General features: G+C 46.3%; 1 protein-coding gene across 1 annotated transcript; it reads right to left on the minus strand.

Annotated features, from left to right (window-relative positions):
- Positions 1–3,056: 3,056 nt before the first annotated feature.
- Positions 3,057–17,783, minus strand: DDX47 (DEAD-box helicase 47). The gene is made up of 12 exons (XM_075552039.1): positions 17,646–17,783; positions 16,995–17,088; positions 11,046–11,234; positions 10,740–10,811; positions 10,437–10,555; positions 9,791–9,862; positions 9,546–9,662; positions 8,907–9,053; positions 8,219–8,356; positions 7,112–7,182; positions 6,285–6,414; positions 3,057–3,617 (listed from the first exon to the last, which is right to left on the minus strand). Exons 1-12 carry the CDS (start codon positions 17,730–17,732, stop codon positions 3,486–3,488), a joined length of 1,368 nt encoding a protein of 455 aa, XP_075408154.1. The 5' UTR covers positions 17,733–17,783; the 3' UTR covers positions 3,057–3,485.
- Positions 17,784–20,604: the final 2,821 nt, after the last annotated feature.

The raw sequence follows: 20,604 nt of genomic DNA on the forward strand, positions 1-20,604 counted from the left end.
CAACTGTGGACTCCAACCGAGAACCTTACTGACATCTACTTTCATTCACTTCATGCGTCCAAAGGAAACCCCCAAATTACACCCACTCGGAAAGCACCTCCCTAATTCTTCACAACCTCTCCACCTTGGTTCTGCCGTTTCGGAGCCACATCGAGGAAAACGATCTTCAACCAATGTTATCAGGCATCTTCTGTCTGGGCAGAGGCGGCCGCCCCGCGGCTGTGGCTGCTGACCACGAGGTCTGCACTTGGAAACCACCGGCTGCTCTGCGGGCAGAAAGCTGAGGCTTCCCACGCCCTTCAGGAGTTCCAGTGTCAGAAATCCACAGGGCTGTCCTACCTGTCCTGCAGAGGGTCCTTGGGAGTTGGGATGGACTCCAAGAATGTGTAACGACTGTGCATGGTGGCATGTTCAAAGTTGTTCGATTTCCATCCAGCCCTCTGTCCCTCGCAGCCCCTATGCCAGCGCTCAGCACTGGCTCTATCCGTCCTGGATCGTCACCCACCAGGGAGGGTGGGAAAAGCAAAAGGGCCTCAATGACAAGCAGATGAGTGGGTCTGGGAATTACCCTTTTCCTGAGGCATTCATTTCCCTCTAGTCACCTGAGGATTGAAGAATCTGCGTAAAGAACTAAGCCCTCGCTGAACCAACCAGACCTGAGGGGTGAACTTATTTTTCAATCCGGAAATAAAGACTTGCAATTTTACTGATGGACTTTGCTCCACTCCCATGCAAAACATCTTTAAATAGGGACTTTGTTGATTTCATTAGTCATGACGCTTTCCTTTAAATTAAGGACAACCAATGGATTTGCTAAGTAACTGCCAGTTTCTCACCCATTAACAACGCTTTACTTAATAATCTACAGAGCCCTTTAAAACGAAGGTTCTCGTAGGGCCGACCCCACCATGAGACACGCCATCCCTCACTAAACCATAGGGCTGTGGGAGACACAGTGGAGACAGTGCAGGAACTGTGCACAATCTGACCCCATCATGCTGGGTGAACACTAAGGTTCTGCAGCAGAACAGGAAGGGGAGCACAGTGATGGAGTGCCTGGGGAGTACCACAAATAGACTTTGGAGACCGAGTATGGCTCCCCATCACTCAACTGGAGAACACTCGTAAAGGACAACAACCGGACCTTGAACTTTTTATCTTTTTTTTTTTAATTTTTAAAAATCATTTTATTAGGGACTCATACAACTCATCACAATCCATACATCCATTGTGTCAAGCGCATTTGTACATTCGTTGCCCTCATCATTCTCAAAACATTTGCTCTCCACTTAAGTCCCTGGCATCAGGTCCTCATTTTTTCCCCACTCCCTGCATGAACCCTTGATAATTTATCAATTATTTTGTCGTATCTTACACTGTCCAACGTCTCCCTTCGCCTGACCTTGAACTATTTATAGGCTCTTCCATTTTTGTCCGTGGCTTTCTGTTGTTTTTTGGTTGTTGTTTTATTGGTCTTGACTTCCCTTGTTGTTTTATTTGGCTTTGCCTGGTTTTTGCACTTATTAATGTATCTGGCATGTCTGTCTAGAGAAGATAGGCAGGACAAATAATTTGGAGATGAGAAGAACGGGACCAATGGTTCCGGAGGGATATGGGAGAAAGGGAGGTGGGAGAAAGGAAGGGGGTGGGAAGAGAACCAACCCAGGGATAAGGGAACAACAAGTGAACTAAAATCAATGGAGAGGGCATAGTGGGGCTTAATCAAGGGCAATGTAACAGCAAGGAATTACTAAACCCAAATGAAGGCTGAACATGATGGTGGGACAAGAGGAAAGTAAAAGGAAATAGCTGAAATAACTAGGAGGCAAAGGACATTTATAGAGGTCTAAATACAGGTATGTACATATGTGCATACATATATAATGAGGGGAATAGAACTATGTACTCATATCTATATGTTAAGAATTAAAGTTGCAGATGGACATGGGGCCTCAACTCAAGTATTCCCTCAACACAAGAACACTTTGTTCTAACAATCCAATATTCTGTGATGCTCCCCTTTCCGACACGATCACTGAAGACAAATAGGTGCATAAGCAAATATGGTGAAGGAAGCTGAGGATGCCGGCTATCAAGATATAGCATCTGGGGTCTTAAAGGCCTGAAAAATAAACAAACAGTCATCAAGCTGAGAAGTAACAAAGCCCACATGGAAGGACACCAGCCTGTGTGATCATGAGGTGTCGATGGGATCAGGTGTCAGGCATCAAAGACCCAGAACAAAATCATACCCAAAGTGAATGAGAGGTGGGGCATGGAGTGGAGACCCAATGCCCATCTGTAGACAGCTGGACACCCCCACAGTGGGGTCGCAGGGAAGAGATGAGCCAGTCAGGGTGCAGTATAGCACCGATGAAACACAACTTTTCTCTAGTTAATGTTTCCTCTCCCCTATCATGACCTCAATTCTACTTTAAAAATCGGATTAAACCAGAACAGATGAGTTCGGAACACAGGGAATCCAGGATAAGCCCCTCAGGGCCAACAAGGAGAGTAGAGATACCAGGAGGATTAGGGGAGGGTGGGGGGAGAAGGGGGAATCGATCACAAGGATCAGCCTATAGCCCCCTCCCAGGGGGATGAACAAAGGAAAAGTAGGTGAGAGGCGAGAGAGGACAATGTAAGATATGAAAATAATCATCTATAACTTATCAAGGGTTCGTGGAGGCGGGCAGTGAAAGGAGGGGGAAGAAATGGGGAGCTGATATCAGGGGCTCAAGTGGGAAGAAAATGCTTTGAAAATGATGGCAGCATATGTGCAAGACACACTAGATAAATTTATGGATTATAAGAGATGTAAGAGCCCCCAATAAAAGTTTTTTTTTAAGAGAGAGAGGGGTATACGTGTGTGAGTAAAAGAGTAATGAAGCAGAGAGTGCAGCCTGTGCCCATGTAAAATGTCCTTCAAGATGTAGCTACTGACACAATGTATGTAAATATATATATATATATTGTGATTAGAGCTGTAGGAGCCCACAATAAAATGATATTTTTATAAATTAAAAAATAAAACTAAGGTCCTCGAGAAGTTCGAGTCTTTTTAAAAATAAGTAAATTTATTACTATTTCATATCAGCGCTAATAAAGCCCAACCTGAGAAGCCTTAAATATCACCATTTTATAGCTGCAGCCAAGGTACATCCAGGATGATGGATAAAGCGGGATCCCCCTCTTCGTAACCACAGCGCATTGGCTTCACCACAGTCCTTGGCTTGCGGGAGAAAATGGTAACGGGCGTGACGTGTAAGAGGTGCACACCTCAGGGGCAGAGAGCCGAGGGCGGAGCACACCCACAGTCACAGCTCAGCACGGCAGGCCTCTGCTCTGCAGGCACGAGACTCCCGCCAAGAACGGGACGAGCAGTGGGTTCGCTGAGCAGCTGGGAGGCCGCTGGCGGCGGCCCGGCCCGTTCTTCAGTGCCCGTTTACCGAGCACACCGCAACCCTGAGTCTCCGCCACAGTGACTAACGGCCTCTCCGTTTTCTCATTTTCCCTCCAGCCACTTTGTTCCTGACACCAATGGCACCCTCCGTGTCATCGTTGTCCCCAGCATCCTCTCGTGAGCGTTTCTTCTTTTCTCCGTGCTCCCTGAGCTCCTAGAGGAAAACAGAGGGCGGGATAGGGAGCAAGTTACTCTCGGAGGAGATCACATTCTAGTCTCTCCTCAAGATCACACACACACTGAGTGAACGCCTTATTCCCCCGGGAACAGGAAAAACCCAGCTGCTAATAAGCAAGGATGTTAACTTACCACCCATTAGACACAAGAAAATCACAGCAATAAGCAAGCACCGGCACCTAAGAGACTGAAGGGAATGGTCATCCCAGTGTGACTAAGGTGTGGGAAATTCACACAGAGTACACTGACAGCGTAAATTATAAATACAACTTCTGGGGAGAGGAGGGGAAGATTTTCATTTCCCATTTTGTATGAATTCCGATTTTAACTGCACACTCCTGGTGGTGATGTGAGCCAAGTACTGGTCTGCTAACAGTCCAAACTCGCCAGCTGCGCACGCCCACCAGGACCAGGATGGAAGAGAGGAGTCTGTCGCCACAAGGAGGAACACCATCAGAAACCCTAGTAGCAGTTCTATGCCCTAAACATTTCTAAGAGTCACCATCTGCTTGATGGCAGTGGGTTTGGTTTTTGGTGTTCATGCACTCCTTGTGTAATACAAATGGTTAAGTGCTCAGACACTAACTGAAGGGTTAGCAGTTCAAACCCACCCTAGATTCTATGGGTGCCAGACCAGGCAACCTGACTCCGTAGAGACTGTTGGTGCTGAGGTCGCTGCTGCTGCTGTTCTTGGTCCTATTGCGCCTAATTCAACTCACAGGAGAAACCCCACGGGAAGTCCCACTTTGTCAGATGAGGTTGCTGTGAGTTGGAATCAACACGATGGCCGCCAACAAGCACAATTTACTTCTTGGCCCAATGATTCTACTTCTAGAAACGTAATCTACTAAGACAAGTATGCAAGCTAAACATACTAGGTTGCTCAACACTGCCTTGGTTAAAATAACAAGTGTAATAACTACGAAAACTCATCGATGGAAGTCATGCTACGAAGTCTAAAGAAATATTTTGCATCCATTAAGAAATTATTCCATTGGTCTTAAAGACTTGAAGATAAATAAGCGACCATCTAGCTGAGAAGCAACCAAGCCCACATGGAGGAAGCACACCAGCCTGGGCGATCACGAGGTGTCGATAGGATCAGATATCAGACATCAAAGACCCAAAACAGAAAATCTTATCACTGTGAATGAGGGGGCGTGCGGAGTGGCTATCCAAAACCCATCTGTAGGCAATTGGACATCCCCTTACAGAAGGGTCGTGGGGAGGAGATGAGCCAGTCAGGGTGCAGTTTAGCAACAAAGAATCATACAACTTTCCTCTAGTTCTTGAATGCCTCCTCCCCACCACCACGCCACCATCCTGATCCCAATTCTACCTTACAAATCTGGCTAGACCAGAGCATATACACAGGTACAGACAAGAGCTGGAAACACAGGAAATCCAGGATACATAAACCCCTCTGGACCAATATTGAGAGTAGCCATACCAGGAGGGTAAGGGGAAGGTGAGGGGAGATAGGAGGAACCAATCACAGTGATCTACCTATAACTCCCTCCCAAGGGGCTGGACAACAGAAAAGTGGGTGAAGGGAGATATCAGTCCATATAAAACATGAAAAAATAATAAGTTATAAATTACCACGGGTTCATGAGGGAGAAAGGGAGGTAGGGAGGGAGAAAATGAGAAGCTGATACCAAGGGCTCAAGTAGAAGGCAAATGTTTTGAGAATGATGATGGCGACAAATGTACAAATGTGCTTGACACAATGGATGTATGTATGGATTGTGATAAAAGTTGTACGAGTCCCCAAAAAAATGATTTTAAAAAGAAAAGAAATGACCTCCTTAATATTTGTTGGAAAAAATTAAAAATATTCCTTCAGAAGAAAAAAATTTATGTATTTGTTGAAATTGTTTTTATTTGTTGAAACAGAAAAAATGTCAATTATATAATTAGATATAATCTAATTATGGTTAAGGAAAAACAGGGGAGGGGCATATGTTATGAATGGTTCTCTCGGAGGGGTGGTTTATATGTTATTTCATTTATTAACCTAATCCTTTCTATACTTTCTAAAACTTCCCCCCCAATGCACATGTTCTTATAAAGAAAATACTAAGGAATTCCACGTAGGTAGAAAAGCAAAGTAATTTGGCCCCCAGCTACTCGTTATGGGCAAAAGCTTCTCCGCTTCTAAGACTAAACCTGCAGGTAGCAGACCGCAAGCACGTGCAGGATCTCCCTTCCGAATCTGTTCCCCCCGCTATGCCAGTAGTTGGCAATCCTGACAAGCTACAGCTTACATTCGCTTCTCTGGTTCTCATAATCCTAATGTACTCAAGGCCAGTATGATCACTCTCAATTTACAAACTGCCCGCAAGCTCACACAGTTCACAGGTAGACTGTATGGCCCCTGGGCTATTGGTTTTCTTTCTTACTGTGCGTGATACGTGAACAGGAGCTAAGAACGTCACAGTAAGTCCAAGCCCTGGCCCAGCCAGGCACTTGCAGAGTCCAAAACAAATCACCTACCAACTCTATGCCTCAGTTTCCTCACCTTACATTCAAAAGAAGGAAATACCCAGGTGCTGCTTATTATCATGATTAGCATATAACACCGTGCTTGGCACATGGTCAGCACTTGTCAAGAAGATAGTAAGAAAGCAAGTAACTTGCATACCATTCGGGCAAATCTTTGGGCTTCCGTCACACGTTCTGTCAGCATCATAACCTCGTCGTCCTGTGTGGGAAAGACAGGCAGCTTCTTCCCAATTAAGTGTTCTATGCGCTGGAAGAGTTCTACATCATACCTGGGGAAGGACAACAGGTGAGGCTTGGACGGACAGTGCTAACGCCTGTCCATTCCCAAACTGAGGTGCTGCCCGCTCCACGCTTGAGTCATGGTGGGATGCTAGTGAGTCTCTTCGAACTCTGGGTGATGTGTAACCTTCTGCAGATGGCCCAGCCAACGATCGCTTAACAGGAAAACCTGGGGTGTATCACAGTTTTTTCTTTAAAACCCTGCAGACATTCTGCAATTTCTCGGAATGAGGGGGTGGTCACTGCTAGCCCTGGCAGGTGGAAGTAAGCAGTTAGCAGTGGTGTGCTTCTACACGCGCGGGAGGTCAGGCTCTGGCCGCCAACCACGAAGCCAGCAATTCCCCAGCAGCAGCCACTCCGAGGTCAAGCATTACGGTTCCCAACCCACGGGGCAGCGCCGTTCCGTCTTACAGGGGCGCTGTGAGTCGTAACCAACTCGATGACACTGAGTGTGGTTTTACTCTAGACTTTCAACATGTATCATCTCCAGTCTTTACCAAAAGTCTGCTGGGCAGATGCTATTATTTCTATTTCACAGATGATTAAAAAAACACACACACACACACACACACAGGATCGGGGGGGTTAAGGTGAATAGTAAAATAAATGCCAGAACAGGGTCCGAGTGAGCCCGCCCCCCGTTTTAGCCTGGTGTGGCGTGCCCTGTCGGGATGTGGATTTACTCACTGCGTGACAAAAGTAATAGACTTGCCCGAGCGCCCCGCCCGAGCCGTTCTTCCCACGCGATGGATGTAATCCTACAACAAAAACCGGACGGAAATTCGATTTAGACAGGAGACACGTAAAAAGCTCCGTCTCTGAAACAAAATGGAGCCATGCTGGAATGGGGGAATGGGGGAAACAAGCAGGCAATTAGTAGGGATTAATTAATTTCAGTGTTCTTGGTCTCCTCTCCTTTACACAAAGACCGAGCTCTAAAGCACAGCCCAGGGCTGAGCAGCATCCTGGGGAGAGAAAGGGAGGGGGGAGCAGCAGAGCTAGGCTACAGCTCTGGTGCGACCACCTGCCAACTACAGATCACCTGCAGGTGCATGGCTTCTTGGAACCGCGGCGCCTCCCTCGAAAGGGAGGATGGAGACACACACCCAAGAAAATCACATGAGACAACGGCTTCTGTCAACAGTAGTTCAAGCCGAGACACATCAGGTGTTCTCAACCAGCTGCTACCTAGTGGACAGAGGCCAGGGATGCCACGAAGCCCCCTGGAACACACAGGCCAGCTCCCACAGCAAACAAGGTCAATGGCAGCAGTGAGGCTGAGAAGCCCTGCGATGCACCATGACCAGTCACTTCTCATGAAATGAGGTCAGCCAGATCGGCCTCTGCTGTGCCAGACCCCTTCCAACTACCATCATGCAAGCACCCCTCTTGCCAAACTTCATGCACGTTCGTTACGGTCAGATTAACACCACATCAGCCAGATGAGGAGGATGGGTCAATTAAAAGCTGTTCTACTTTATATTTTTAATTAATCAAAAACAAATTCTCTCCTCTCCTCTAACTAAGGAAAGTCAGATAACAACATTACACTTTGGGCCTAGAGAGGAGCCATGGCCTAATGCGTTACGTGTTGGGCTGCTAACTGAAAGGTTGGCAGTTCAAATCCACCAGTTGCTCCTCAGGAGAAAGCAGAGGCTTTCTACTCCTGTAAAGATGTACAACTTCAGAAACCCCAGGAAGCAGTCCTGCTCTGCCCTGTAGGGTCGCCAGGAGTGCGAACGGCTCGATGCCACGGGTCTAGGGACTACACGTCAAGCTGGCAGCAGGACTCACCTTGGAATGGGTGGGAATGTCAAAGTTGACCACAACATCCACATGAGGAATATCTAAGCCGCGGCTGGCGACGTCAGTGGCTAGAAGAATGGAACGAGCTTTCGCCTTGAATTTGTTAAGGGATCCTAGGCGCTTGGTCTGAGGTGACGAGGAGGGAAAAAAAGAGAAGATTAAATGAGAAGAATCTTAATCTCGGAACACTGGGGAATCTTGAACTCTAAGCCCATGCCACATGGAAGAGACCACTCAGCTACAAGAACCAAGAGATGGAAACTGCTTGTGGATGTCTTTCTTCCCCAGCAAGTCTAGGCTGGGGCTTCATGACCCAAAGCAGAAAACAGGAAAGAGCAAAAAAAATACTTAAAGACTAGAAAATAGTAACGTGAACTAGAGATGGTTCAACAGGCTAGAAAAGTAAATGGAAATAACTTATGAAAGACCAGGAAATGCCATCAAGCTAGGGCTGACGAAATCAAGTCAACAGCCCCTGCGCCACACATCTACCGATGGAGTGCTTCAAAATCTGAGTCTCCTGAGAGGAGGATGCATGCATCATTCACACAGAGCAACACTTCAACGCCCCTCCAAAGTAGAGCAGACAACAGGTGTTTCCCTTGCTGAGCATCTACTGCGAGGCTTCTTTTTCTCAGCTGCCAGGTCACAGCTAACAAAGCCGAGGGACCCTTACCTGGCTCATCTGTCCGTGGAGGGGGATGGCAGTGAACCCAAGATTCCGGAGGAGCAGAGCGGTTCTCTGAGTATTGTTGCAGGTGCTGCAGAATATCATGAAGGAGTTCCCAGCCAACTCGTTTAGGATATACACCAGGTAGGTATCCTATGTCACAAACCCAAAACATGTTGCGTCAGGGGGAGGAAGGGGGCAGGGGCCCAGACATAGAAACTGCAGAAAAGACTGAGCCTAGAGTTGATTCCCAATTCCTCTGGCCAGGTCTGCATTTCTTAGTGAGCCACGCATTGCACATAAGCCTGCTGCCAAGCTCAAGATGTATGGACAGCCATCAGGAAACACTTTAGGTCACACACAGACTAGTCTAATGAGAAAGCTGCAGACCACACAGTAAACGATGCAGTTAGAGCAGTTCACCATCACACCCTGACAGCATTACTACGGGTTAATATACTGTGAATTCCAGGATGCTTGGCTCATCGGCGATGCACATATGCACACCATGTACCCTGAAGCCAAAACAAGAGCAACCAAGTCTGAACCACAGCTCGTAGCTAGATCAGGGCTGACCCCTGGCTGTCAGATGCCTTGGTGAGGAAGGGGTGAGAAAGGCAGGCGCAGTCACAGCAAATACTTCACCTTGAACTTGGAAGGAATAAAAAGGTAATATTGCTGTAATTTCTCAACAGTCTGGTATTTAGAGGAAACGGCACATTTCACGGCGTTCTTCAAAGCTGCTCGCTGAAGTTTTTGCACCTGAAGAAAGAAAATCTAGAATAGTACACTGATTCCTCAATGCTGTTTTTATTTTTCACGCTGTTATCTTCATTAGTTGTTGCTATTGATCAGTTCTTATAGAGGAGAGCACAGTAATCCAAGGTCACCTTCTTGGTCATGGTCGCAGAGAAGAGGAATGTTTTCCGGTCTCGGGGGATCACTTTGAGGATCTTATCAACCTAAATTACAGGGAGGAGAGAATACACATTTAGAGTAGATACCTGCAGTCCCTCTAGGTAGAGCGAGATTAGCAACCTATCCACATCCCTCTGGCATCACTTGGGTATATTAGAAAATTCAATTCAGTTACGCTAAAATTTACTTAATATTTACCATTTGTTATTATCCCAAATGGTTGTAAAACACACACACAAAATGTCATTCCGAGAAAATAACCTTTTGAATGAGTAGGTTACAGCTCATCTCAAAAAGAGGGAAAGTTAGTTGCACTCTACCACGTGATACTGAAGTTACGACGACAGGTCACTAAAGAAGACGAAGACATTGTAGGTGCATGGGAGATACAGAGCTCAAAAGGAAAAGAAAACCTGGCTTTGAGAGTTCTCGTCTCTCAAGTGTTGAAGTTTTCTCCGATTATTTTCTTTAGAAGCCTGGACACCGTGAAGGGCCGCAGGGATGTTTAAATGAGCTGCTACCGGTGTGGTGAGAACCTCTGTGAGGTTCATTGCAACGGGCCAGAGGTTGGGAGGCCCCTGGGATGCTCTAAGAAGAGGAAGGAGACGGAGAACTTACCTCTGTCTCAAAATCCATATTCAAAATTCTGTCGGCCTCATCCATGACCAAGTATTTGAGAGCTCTTAAGTTGAAGCCTTTTGTGTTTTCCAAATGGTCAATCAGTCGACCGGGGGTTGCTACCACAAGAGAGGGAAACAGCAATGTTTAAGAAATAGTTATTTATTCCGTGAATTTTTTTTAATTAATCAGTTATGAAAAGCTGCTCCCCAGAGTTTTTCCATACAAGTAAATTATACCCAATATTGATAGGCATTCTCCAATCATCATTGCCAATGTGTTTTGCTCTAACCAATTACTCACCTATCACCACATGCGGTTTTTTCGCCAGGGCCAGAGATTGGGACATTGAATCAATTCCACCTACAATCACGGCTGCAGAAATATTAAAAAAAAAAAAGAGAGAGAGAGAGAGATCCTTCATTTGCCCCACTTGCCCATTAATGGTCTTTTAAAGCCAATGCTACATTATCTACTGAAATTTCCCTCTTCTCTAAGAATTAAACGATCCTCAAAGCTGAGACAGCAAGTCAGCTGTCGGACCGAGAACTTAACCTGAACAGAACGGTCCACCCATTCACTCAGGCTCCTTTGCGCCCATGCACTCACCGGTCTGTACCCCAATGGAGGAGCCCAGAGCTTCGAACTGCTCGGAGATCTGAAAGGCCAGCTCCCGCGTCGGGGTGAGGACCAGGGCAAACAGACGCTGGGGCGTCTCCAGCAGCGCATTCAATATGGGCAGAGCAAAGGCCCCCGTCTTCCCAGAGCCCGTTTCCGCCAGCCCAATGATATCACGGCCTAGAAGAAAAAGAAGGCACCTTCTACCCAGGAAATCCTAGCTTCTCTAATGACACAGTGTGGTCTCATAGCAGACGGGCGCACAAGCACTCACACTCTGACTCATGCAGCAGTGAGCAGCATCCACTGCCCACAGCTGGAATGTACACTGTGTTCATGATACCCCTCAAAGCAACACTCCCTTTGTGCGGCTGATTCATTTTTCTTAATCATCTCCTCTTCTCTTCTCAAAACCCCTAAGCCTTTTCAATATTAGCGTCGGTGTGAAGTTCACTAGCATGCCTAGGCCCCATGACAGACAATACTGTTTGTCATCTGCCACACTGCCAACACCTAACACAAGTCCTCTTGTGTTCTTTCCAACTTCTTTGGATGCTTCCCGCATCAGGCAATATTCTGTCCGATCTTTTCGGAGACTTGGAGTTTCGGTTTAAGCCATGCTGAGCGCGTTCTTCCTCTGTGGATTTCTAACTCTAGGTCTCGGCTCATTTCACTATGACTTGGACTCGGGTCTTCTAGAGCTGCTCTTTGAAATGTTCTCGGGTGTGGCGTAGCACCGATGAAGAATACAGCTTTCCTCCAGTTCCTAAATGCTTCCTCCCCTCCCCCACTACCATGATCCGAATTCTACAAGTCTGGATAGAGCAGAGGATGTACACTGGTGCAGATAGGAGCTGGAAGCACAGGGAATCCAGGGCGGATGATACCTTCAGGACCAGGGGTGTGAGGGGCGATACTGGGAGGGTAGAGGGTGAGTAGGTTGGAAAGGGGGTACTGATTACAAGGATCTACATGTGAAGGGGTGAAGGGAGACGTGGGACAGGGCAAGATATGACAAAATAACAATTTATAAATTATCAAGGGCTCATGAGGGAGGGGGAAGCGGGGAGGGAGGGAAAAAAAGAGGACTTGATGCAAAGGGCTTAAGTGGAGAGCAAATGCTCTGAAAATGATTTGGGCAAAGAGTGTACAGGTGTGCTTTATACAATTGATATATGTACATGTATGGATTGTGATAAGAGTTGCATGAGTCCCTAATAAAAGGTTTAAGAAAAAAAAAATGTTTTCAGCCCTTTGCCCTCCGCATTTCCCCCACGTGCCTTAGCAACTCTGCGATGAAGAGGAAATCACACATCTCCTGACAGCCACACTGATGTCTTTCTGTGCTGTCTTTTCAATGACCCTTGGCTTTCTTTCTGAGTGGTCCTGATGTCCTCCCGCAGCTCAGCAGGTCTCTGTCACTAGTGTTCAGTGTGTCAGATCTGTTCTTGACATGTTCTCAGAATTCAAGTTGGATAGATTCAGTTCACATTTTGGCTCTCAGAAAGTGTTTCACTTCTTCAGTCTGAGCTTACATGTGAGAAATTCCTGGTGTTTCACAGTTGGCCCTGGGACTTGTTTTAGCGGCTGATACTGAGCTTCTCCGGTACCTCTTCCCACAGATGTAGTTGGGTTTCTGTGGAGGCCGACTGGAGACCACCACCTACATAGTTGCCTTTGTAGCATTGGAAAAAGGTATTGGCAACGAAAAAGCTGTTGGTCTTGCAAAATTCTACCAAGTGACCTCCAGCTTGATTTCTATCACCAAGGTCCTTTTCTTTTCTTATCATTTTCTTCATTTTTTTAAAAATCATTTGATTGGGGCTTGTACAACTCTTATCACAATCCATAATCCATCGTGTCGAGCACATTTATACATTTGTAGCCATCATCAATCTCAAAACATTTTTTAAATCGTTTTATTAGGGGCTCATGCAACTCCTATCACAAACCATACATACATCAACTGTGTAAAGCACATCTGTACATTCATTGCCCTCATCATTTTCAAAACATTTGCTCTCCAATTAAGCCCCTGGCATCAGGTCCTCCTTTTTCCCCTCCCTCCCCGCTCTCCCCTCCTTCATGAACCCTTGATAATTTATAATTATTTTGTCATATCTTGCCCTGTCTGATGTCTCCCTTCACCCACTTTTCTGTTGTCCGTCCCCCAGGGAGGAGGTCACATGTAGATCCTTGTAATCAGTTCCCCCATCTCAAAACATTTTCATTCTACTTGAGCACTTATCAGCTCATTTTTCTCCTCCCTTCCCACCCTCCCTCACGAACCCTTGATAATTTATAAATTATTATAACTTTGTCATGTCTTATACTGTCTGATATCTCCCCTCACCCACTTTTCTGTTGTCCATCCCCCTGGGAGGGGCCTATATGTAGATCCTTGTGATTGGTTCTCCCTTTCTACCCCACCTTCCCCTTACCCTCCTGGGATAGCTACTCTCATTGTTGGTCCTGAGGGGTTCATGTCCTATTCCCTGTGTTTCCAGTTCTTAGCTGTACCAGTGTACATCCTCTGCTCTAGCCAGATTTGTAAGGTGGAGCTGGGGTCATCACAGTGGGGTGGGGGAAGCATTTAGGAACTAGAGGAAAGTTGTATGTTTCATCATTGCTACACTGTACCCTGACTGGCTCGTCTCCTCCCTGCCACCCTTCTGTAAGGGGATGTCCAGTTGCCTACAGATGAGCTTTGGGTCCCCACTCCGCACTCCCCCTCATTCACAATTATGATTTTTTGTTCTTTGATGCCTGATACCTGATCCCATGGACACCTCGCGATCACACAGGCTGATGTGCTTTTTCCATGTGGGCTTTGACATGATTTTTTTGTTCTTTGATGCCTGATACCTGATCCCATGGACACCTCGTGATCACACAGGCTGATGTGTTTCTTCCATGTGGGCTTTGTTGCTTCTCAGCTAGATGACTGCTTGTTTTTCTTCGAGCTTTTAATATCCCAGACGCTATATCTTGAAATAGCCAGGCACCATCAGCTTTTTTCACATTTCCTTATGCACCCTCTTTGTCTTCAGTGATTGGGTCGGGAAGGAGCATCATGGAATGCCAGTTTAATAGAACAAAAAGTTCTTGCATTGAGGGAGTACTCGAGTGGAGGCCCAATGTCCATCTGCTACCTTAATACTAAACCTATAAATGCATGTATGTAGATCTATTTCTATATCCTCATATATATATTTACTTATGTACATACCTGTAGTTAGACCTCTATAAATGTCCTTTGCCTCCTAGTTCTTTCCTCTATTTCCTTTTACTTTCCTCTTGTCCCACTATCATGTTCAGCCTTCATTTGGGTTTCAGTAATTCCCCTTGGTTTGATCAAGCCCTACCAGGAGGGCCTATTTTCTAACTAGTGTTCCTTCCTCTGTTTCCAACTTTAGAATCCTAATCATCAATAATCAATGCATCTTGATTATATGTTTAATTAATCAAAAGAAGCTGAATGAATACAGTCACCTTACCCAAAAGAACTAGTCAATAGTCAACCATGTCAAGAGGTAGCATATGAGCAAGAACCTATGGTATTGAAGGAAGAAGTCCAAGCTGCACTGAAGCATTAGCCAAAAGTGAGCTGGCATACACTGATGAAATACCAATTAAAATGTCACAAGTTGATGAAGCACTGATTCGTCTATGCCAGGAAATTTGGAAGACAGAATCATTGATATCACATGCAAGTGAAATTTTGCAGAGGATCATCCAACAACAGTTGCAGCGGTACCCTGAGAATTGCCAAAGGTTCAGGCCAGATTCAGAAGAGGATGTGGAACAAGGGATATCATTGCTGATGTCAGACGACTTTTGACTGAAAGCAGAGTATAAGAAAGATATTTATTTTTCCTTGACTTTGCAAAGGCATTCAATTGTGTGAATCTTAACAAACTATGGTTAATTTTAAGAAGAATGGGATTTCCAGAACACATCATTGTGCTCCTGCACAACTTGTACATGGAGTTGTGCAGAGGATAAAAATCAGGAAAGGTGTGCATCACTGCTGAATTCTCTCACCATACTTATTCAATCTGACTTATTTCCCTTGAAATGTGCAGGCAACAGCTCTCCAAAATGTTGAATATTTAGAGCAAGGAAGTCCTGAGGGAACACCAAAAATAGACTTTGGGACAGGGTGTGGCACCCCATCAGATTCGACCAGAAAACACCCACAAAGGTCAACAAACAGACCTTGAACTATTTACAGGCTTTTCTTTTTTTGTCATTGGTTTTTTGTTGCTTTCTTTGTTCTGTCTTATTTTTGTGCACATTATTATCTCTACAGGTCTACCTAGATGAGATAGGAAGAGAAACAATCTGAATGAGAAAACAACAACAGGACCAAAGGTTCCAGGGGGACATGGGAGAAGAGCGGGTGGGGGAAAGGAAGTGGTGTTAACAAACCCAGGGATAAGGGAACAACAAATGATCCAAAATCAATGGCAAGGAGGGTGTAGGAGGCCTGGTAGGGTTGATCAAGGGCAATGTAACTAAGAGGAATTACTAAAACCCAAATGAAGACTGAGCATGATAGTGGGACAAGAGAAAAATAAAAGGAAATAGAGGAAAGAACTAGGAGGTAAAGGGCATTTATAGAGGTCTAACTACAGGTATGTATATATGTAAATATATTTATATATAAGGATGAGGAATAGATCTATGTGCATATATGTATAGGTTTAGTATTAAGGTAGCAGATGGACATTGGCCTCCACTCAAATACTCCCTCAATGCAAGAACATTTTGTTCTATTAAACTGGCATTCCATGACGCTCACCTTCCCGACCCAATCACTGAAGACAAAGAGGGTTCATAAGCAAATGTGGTGACAAAAGCTGATGGTACCCGGCTATCAAAAGATATAGTGACTGGGGCCTTAAAGGCCCCAGTCTTTAAGATTGGGATTAAGCTTGATGATAAACAATTAGCCATCTAGCTGAGAAGCAACAAAGCCCACATGGAAGAAGCACACCAGCCTGTATGATCACGAGGTGTCAAAGGGATCAGGCATCAAAGAACAAAAAAAATCATATCATATCGTTGTGAATGAGGGGGAGTGCAGATTGGGGACCCAAAGCCCATCTGTAGGCAAGCAGACATCCCCTTACAGAAGGGTGGTGGGGAGGAGCCACCAGCCAGTCAGGGTGCAGTGTAGCAATGATGAAACATACAACTTTCCTCTAGTTCTTTAATGCTTCCTCCCCCAACTATCATGATCCCAATTTTACTTTACAAATCCGGCTAGACCAGAGGATGTACACTGGTACAGAGAGGAACTGGAAGCACAGGGAATCCAGGACAGATGAACCCCTCAGGGCGAATAGTGAGAGTAGCCATACCAGGAGAGGGTAAAGGAAGGTGGGGTAGAAAGGGAGAACTGATCACAAGGTACATATAACCAGAGGGATGGACAACACAAAAGTGGGTGAAGGGAGACATCGGACAGTGTAAGACATGACAAAATAATAATTTATATATTATCAAGGGTTCATGAGGGAGGATAAAAATGAGGAGCTGATACCAAGGGAAATGTAGAAAGCAAATGTTTTAAGAATGATGATGGCCACATGTGTACAAATGTGCTTGACACAATGGATGGATGGATGGATGGATGGATGGTGATAAGAGTTGTACGAGCTCCCAATAAAAAGATTTTAAAAAGAGAAAAAATGTTGAGTATTTGAGTAACGTGGTGTGTACCATCATGCATAGTAGGTGTCAGTGAAAAAGAGTAAGCCCTTCGAGGAGATGGATTGACACAGTGGCTGCAATAAAAGCATCAAACCTAACAACTGAGGGGATGGTGTAGGACTGGGCAGGGTTTCATTCTTGCATGTAGGGTCGCTAAGAGTTAGAACCAACCGCAGGAGGGCACCCAACAACACCCATTCCACGGGATCAGTTTCAACCCACCTTGTAAAGCCAAAGGAATAGCTTCCACCTGGATCTTCGTGGGCTTCTTCCATCCCAGCTGGTCACAAGCTTCGCACAACACGTCGGTCACACCCTTACAATTCAGAGAAGCACCACTGAGCAAGCGGCAGCGACCCCTCACCCTGCTCCTCCGTACATGACAGACCCACACGTGCACTGCTCACACTTTGAACCCAAAGGTATTTACTGTGCACCTACTCAGAGCCCGCTCTTTCACCAGGAGTGCCAGAGGGCGTGGCTCAAGACTTTATGCGTATTATCTCATTTAACCCGCACAACACTTGTGTCAGATAGAGCATCCTCAACCTGCAGAGGTGGCCACGGAGACGCCGAGAGGTCTCGTGATTTGCCTACGTAGTACGTGATGATCAAGTTGCAAACCTTCTTAATCTGACTCCAAAGGCTGACCTGTCACCGGTAGGCTCTCCTGGTGAAGTGCCCACGGGGTCTCTCGGGGCCCGGCAGCCCTCCCGCCACCCGAACCCAGCTGGGGACGCGCGTCGGAAGCCACGCGTCTGCTCTTCCAGGGAAGCCTAACGTAGGCCCGGCCGCTCCCGCACGCTGCCGCCGGGCTCCACGGCGCCCGGACTCCGCCTTGCGCGGTCAGAGAAGCTAGTCATCGACCCTCACCAGATCTTTAAACGTCTTAGCGTCCTCCTCCTCCACCGGCGGCTCCGGGGCTCCAGCCGGAGAACCGTGCTCCTGGGACGCCGCCATTCCGTCCTAGGATTCCGGAAGTCGGTCGGCGGCGCGCGTCCTTCTGGGAAATGTAGTGTTTCATCTTACCGGGCGGATGTTCGGGCGCCCCCTGCAGGAAGTTCTAGCTTCCGGCGAGGCTAGGGGGAAACTCGTGGAAATGTGAAACCCCTTTGAGAAGCGCTTACCAGTGGAGGCGTGGACCATTGAGCCTGTTGGTTGGGCAGAAGGCTCTGCTGACTAGGGCCTCCAGTATGTGCATTAGGTCCCATTTAAAAGCTCTTACTACTTTTCGAATCCGTTATTGTCCTAGCTTTCCTAATCATACAATTTGGAACAGATCGGTAAAGTGTTGCTCGCTGTCGTTACTTCTGATTCACTGCGGTCCATAAGTACAGAGTATAACTCGCTCTATATAATAAATTGCATTTGAGAGTGGGGTCTCACTTGTCACCTTAAGACTCACAGAGGGAAACACAGACGCTTCCCAGGTTCTACTGTAGCTCCGAAGACATTGGTTTAAGACACACTACACTCAGAAACGCCAAACTCACTGCCATCCAGCCAGTGCTGACTCACTGCAAGCCTCTGGTGCGCTTCTGAGACTGTTGCAGGCGTCCTTAAACTACCACCCGCGGGCCACATGCGGCCTGCCGAGGACATTTATCCAGCCCGCCGGGTGTTTTTGTCCCATTTGTTTTTTTACTTCAAAATAAGATGTGTGCAGTGTGCATAGGAATTTGTTCATCTTTTTTAAAAAACTATAGTCCGGCCCTCCAACGGGTCTGAGGGACAGTGAACTGGCCCTCTGTTTAAAAAGTTTGAGGACCCCTGGACGGAGTAGAAAGCCCAGTCTTTCTCCTGAGCTGCTGGTGGTTTTCAACTGGGGACCATCACCACCACCCTACACTGATACTGCCTTATTAACATAACAAAGAGCACCCAATCCCAAATGGAATTACACCCACAGGAATAGGCAGTACACCTATTTTGGAGGAGCACAATTCAATCCCGAACAGTGCTTAACACAACTACTAACTGTGTGAGGGAACCCTTGGGATGCAGTGGTTAAGTGCTAGGCTACTAACCAAAAGGTCAGTGGTTTGAACCCACCAATGGCTTCAAGAGAAAGATGTGGCAGTATGCTTCCATGGAGACTACAGTTCTGTAAACCCTGTGGGGCAGCTCTGCTCCATCCTATAGTGTTGCTATGAGTCAGAATGAACTCAGTAGCCCATACAATGGATGAATTGAAACTCAGCAACACTTGGAGATCATTAATACACATCTATGTTTTTCAGTTACCATAGCATTGATTCCAACTCATGGCTGCCCTGGCATGGTCAAGTAGGACTGTGCTCCAGAGGGCTTTCAATGGCTGCTTTTTTAGGAAGTAGATCACCAGGACAATATAGATATAGAGAGATATATAGTTATATATTCTGTATAATTATATGTATATATTCTATGTAGTTATGTATATAATTTTATTGGGGGGCTCTTAAAGATCTTATAACAATCCATACATCAGTTGTGTCAAGCGCTCTTGGTATCAGCTCCTCTATTTTACCCTCCCTTCTCCACCTTCCTACCCTCGTGAACCTTTGATAAATTATCAATTATTGTTATTTTCCTATCTTAACACTGCTCACACTATCTCCTTTCACCCATGTTTCTGTTGTTCATCCACCCAAGAGGGGGTGGGTTATACATCGATTGTTGCAATCGGGTCCCCTTTTCTCCCCCTTCTCCTCCACCTTCCCCCTACCCTCATGTATCACTACTCCCATTATTGTTCCTGGGGGTGGTTAGCTCTCCTGGATTCTGTGTGTCAAGAGTTCTTGTTTATGTCAGTGTTCATGCTGTGGTCTAGCCTAATTTGTAAGGTAGAAGTGGGGTCATGTTAGTGTGTTGGGGTGGGGGAGCATTAAAGAAATAGAGGAATGGTGTGTGTTTCCTGTACCCAAACTAACTCATCCCTTCGTGTGACCCCTCTGTGAGGGGATGTTCAATTGTCTACCAATGGGCTTGGGGTCTCCACTCCACCCCCACTTTGGTTGCATCGACATGATTGTTTGTTTTGGGTCTTCTGATACCTGATCCCACCAACACTCTGTGATCACACAGGTTGGTGTGCTTCTTCCATATGGGCTTGTTGCTTTGCTGATAGAAGGCCACTTGTTTATCTTCAAGCCTTTAAGACCCCAGACACTATATCTTTTGATAGCCAGGCACCATCTTCTTTCTTCACCACACTTGCTTATGCACCCATTTTGCTTCAGTGATCTTGTCGGGATGGTGAGCATCACAGAATGTCAGGTTATTAGAACAAAGTGTTCTTGTGTTGAGGAAGGGCTTGAGTAGAAGCACAGTGACCAGGACCTTCTTCTGAGGTGTCTCTGGGTAAACTCGAACGTCTAACCTTTAGCAGCCAAGTGCATTATCTGTTTATACCACTGAAGGACTGCCCGTCATGGATACCCTCCTTCTTTTCCTAAGCCATCCCAGATGATCTCCAAAGTACAGGCTATGCTTTGGAATACACCAAATTAATCTTCCAAATGGGCTTACTCTGACTCCTCTTCCTATGCTCTGCCATGCCAACCTGGAGGGAACTGCTGGTCTGACAAGTGGGGACTGGAGTTCCAGGGCACAGAGAAGCGTCTGTGATCACACAGGAGGTGACAAGAGACAAGACTAGCACCCCAGCCTCGGGAGGCCCCGGCCATTGCTTTCCATGAAGCAAACATCATGTCATGTCACCTAGTCACAAGCAGCTGCCTTCTGCACAATTGCACCCGCACAGGAAGGTAAACAACTGAATGATGTGCTGTCTTCCCTTAGGCCCCGTCCCTGGCTTCATTTTGTGTCCTGGTAGCTGTCGTTAGTAACT

The sequence above is a fragment of the Tenrec ecaudatus genome, chromosome 6, assembly GCF_050624435.1.
Source record: "Tenrec ecaudatus isolate mTenEca1 chromosome 6, mTenEca1.hap1, whole genome shotgun sequence".
Classification (NCBI taxonomy): Eukaryota; Metazoa; Chordata; class Mammalia; order Afrosoricida; family Tenrecidae; genus Tenrec; species Tenrec ecaudatus.

Excerpts from the sequence above, each read along its gene's own strand:
- DDX47 (XM_075552039.1), bottom strand. The coding sequence starts at position 17,732 with ATGGCGGCGTCCCAGGAGCACGGTTCTCCGGCTGGAGCCCCGGAGCCG. Across the intron at positions 9,054-9,545 it reads TTATTCCTTCCAAGTTCAAG|GATACCTACCTGGTGTATAT; the intron begins GTGAAGTATTTG and ends TTTGTGACATAG. Across the intron at positions 6,415-7,111 it reads TCTATTACTTTTGTCACGCA|GTATGATGTAGAACTCTTCC; the intron begins GTGAGTAAATCC and ends GTCCTTCCCCAG.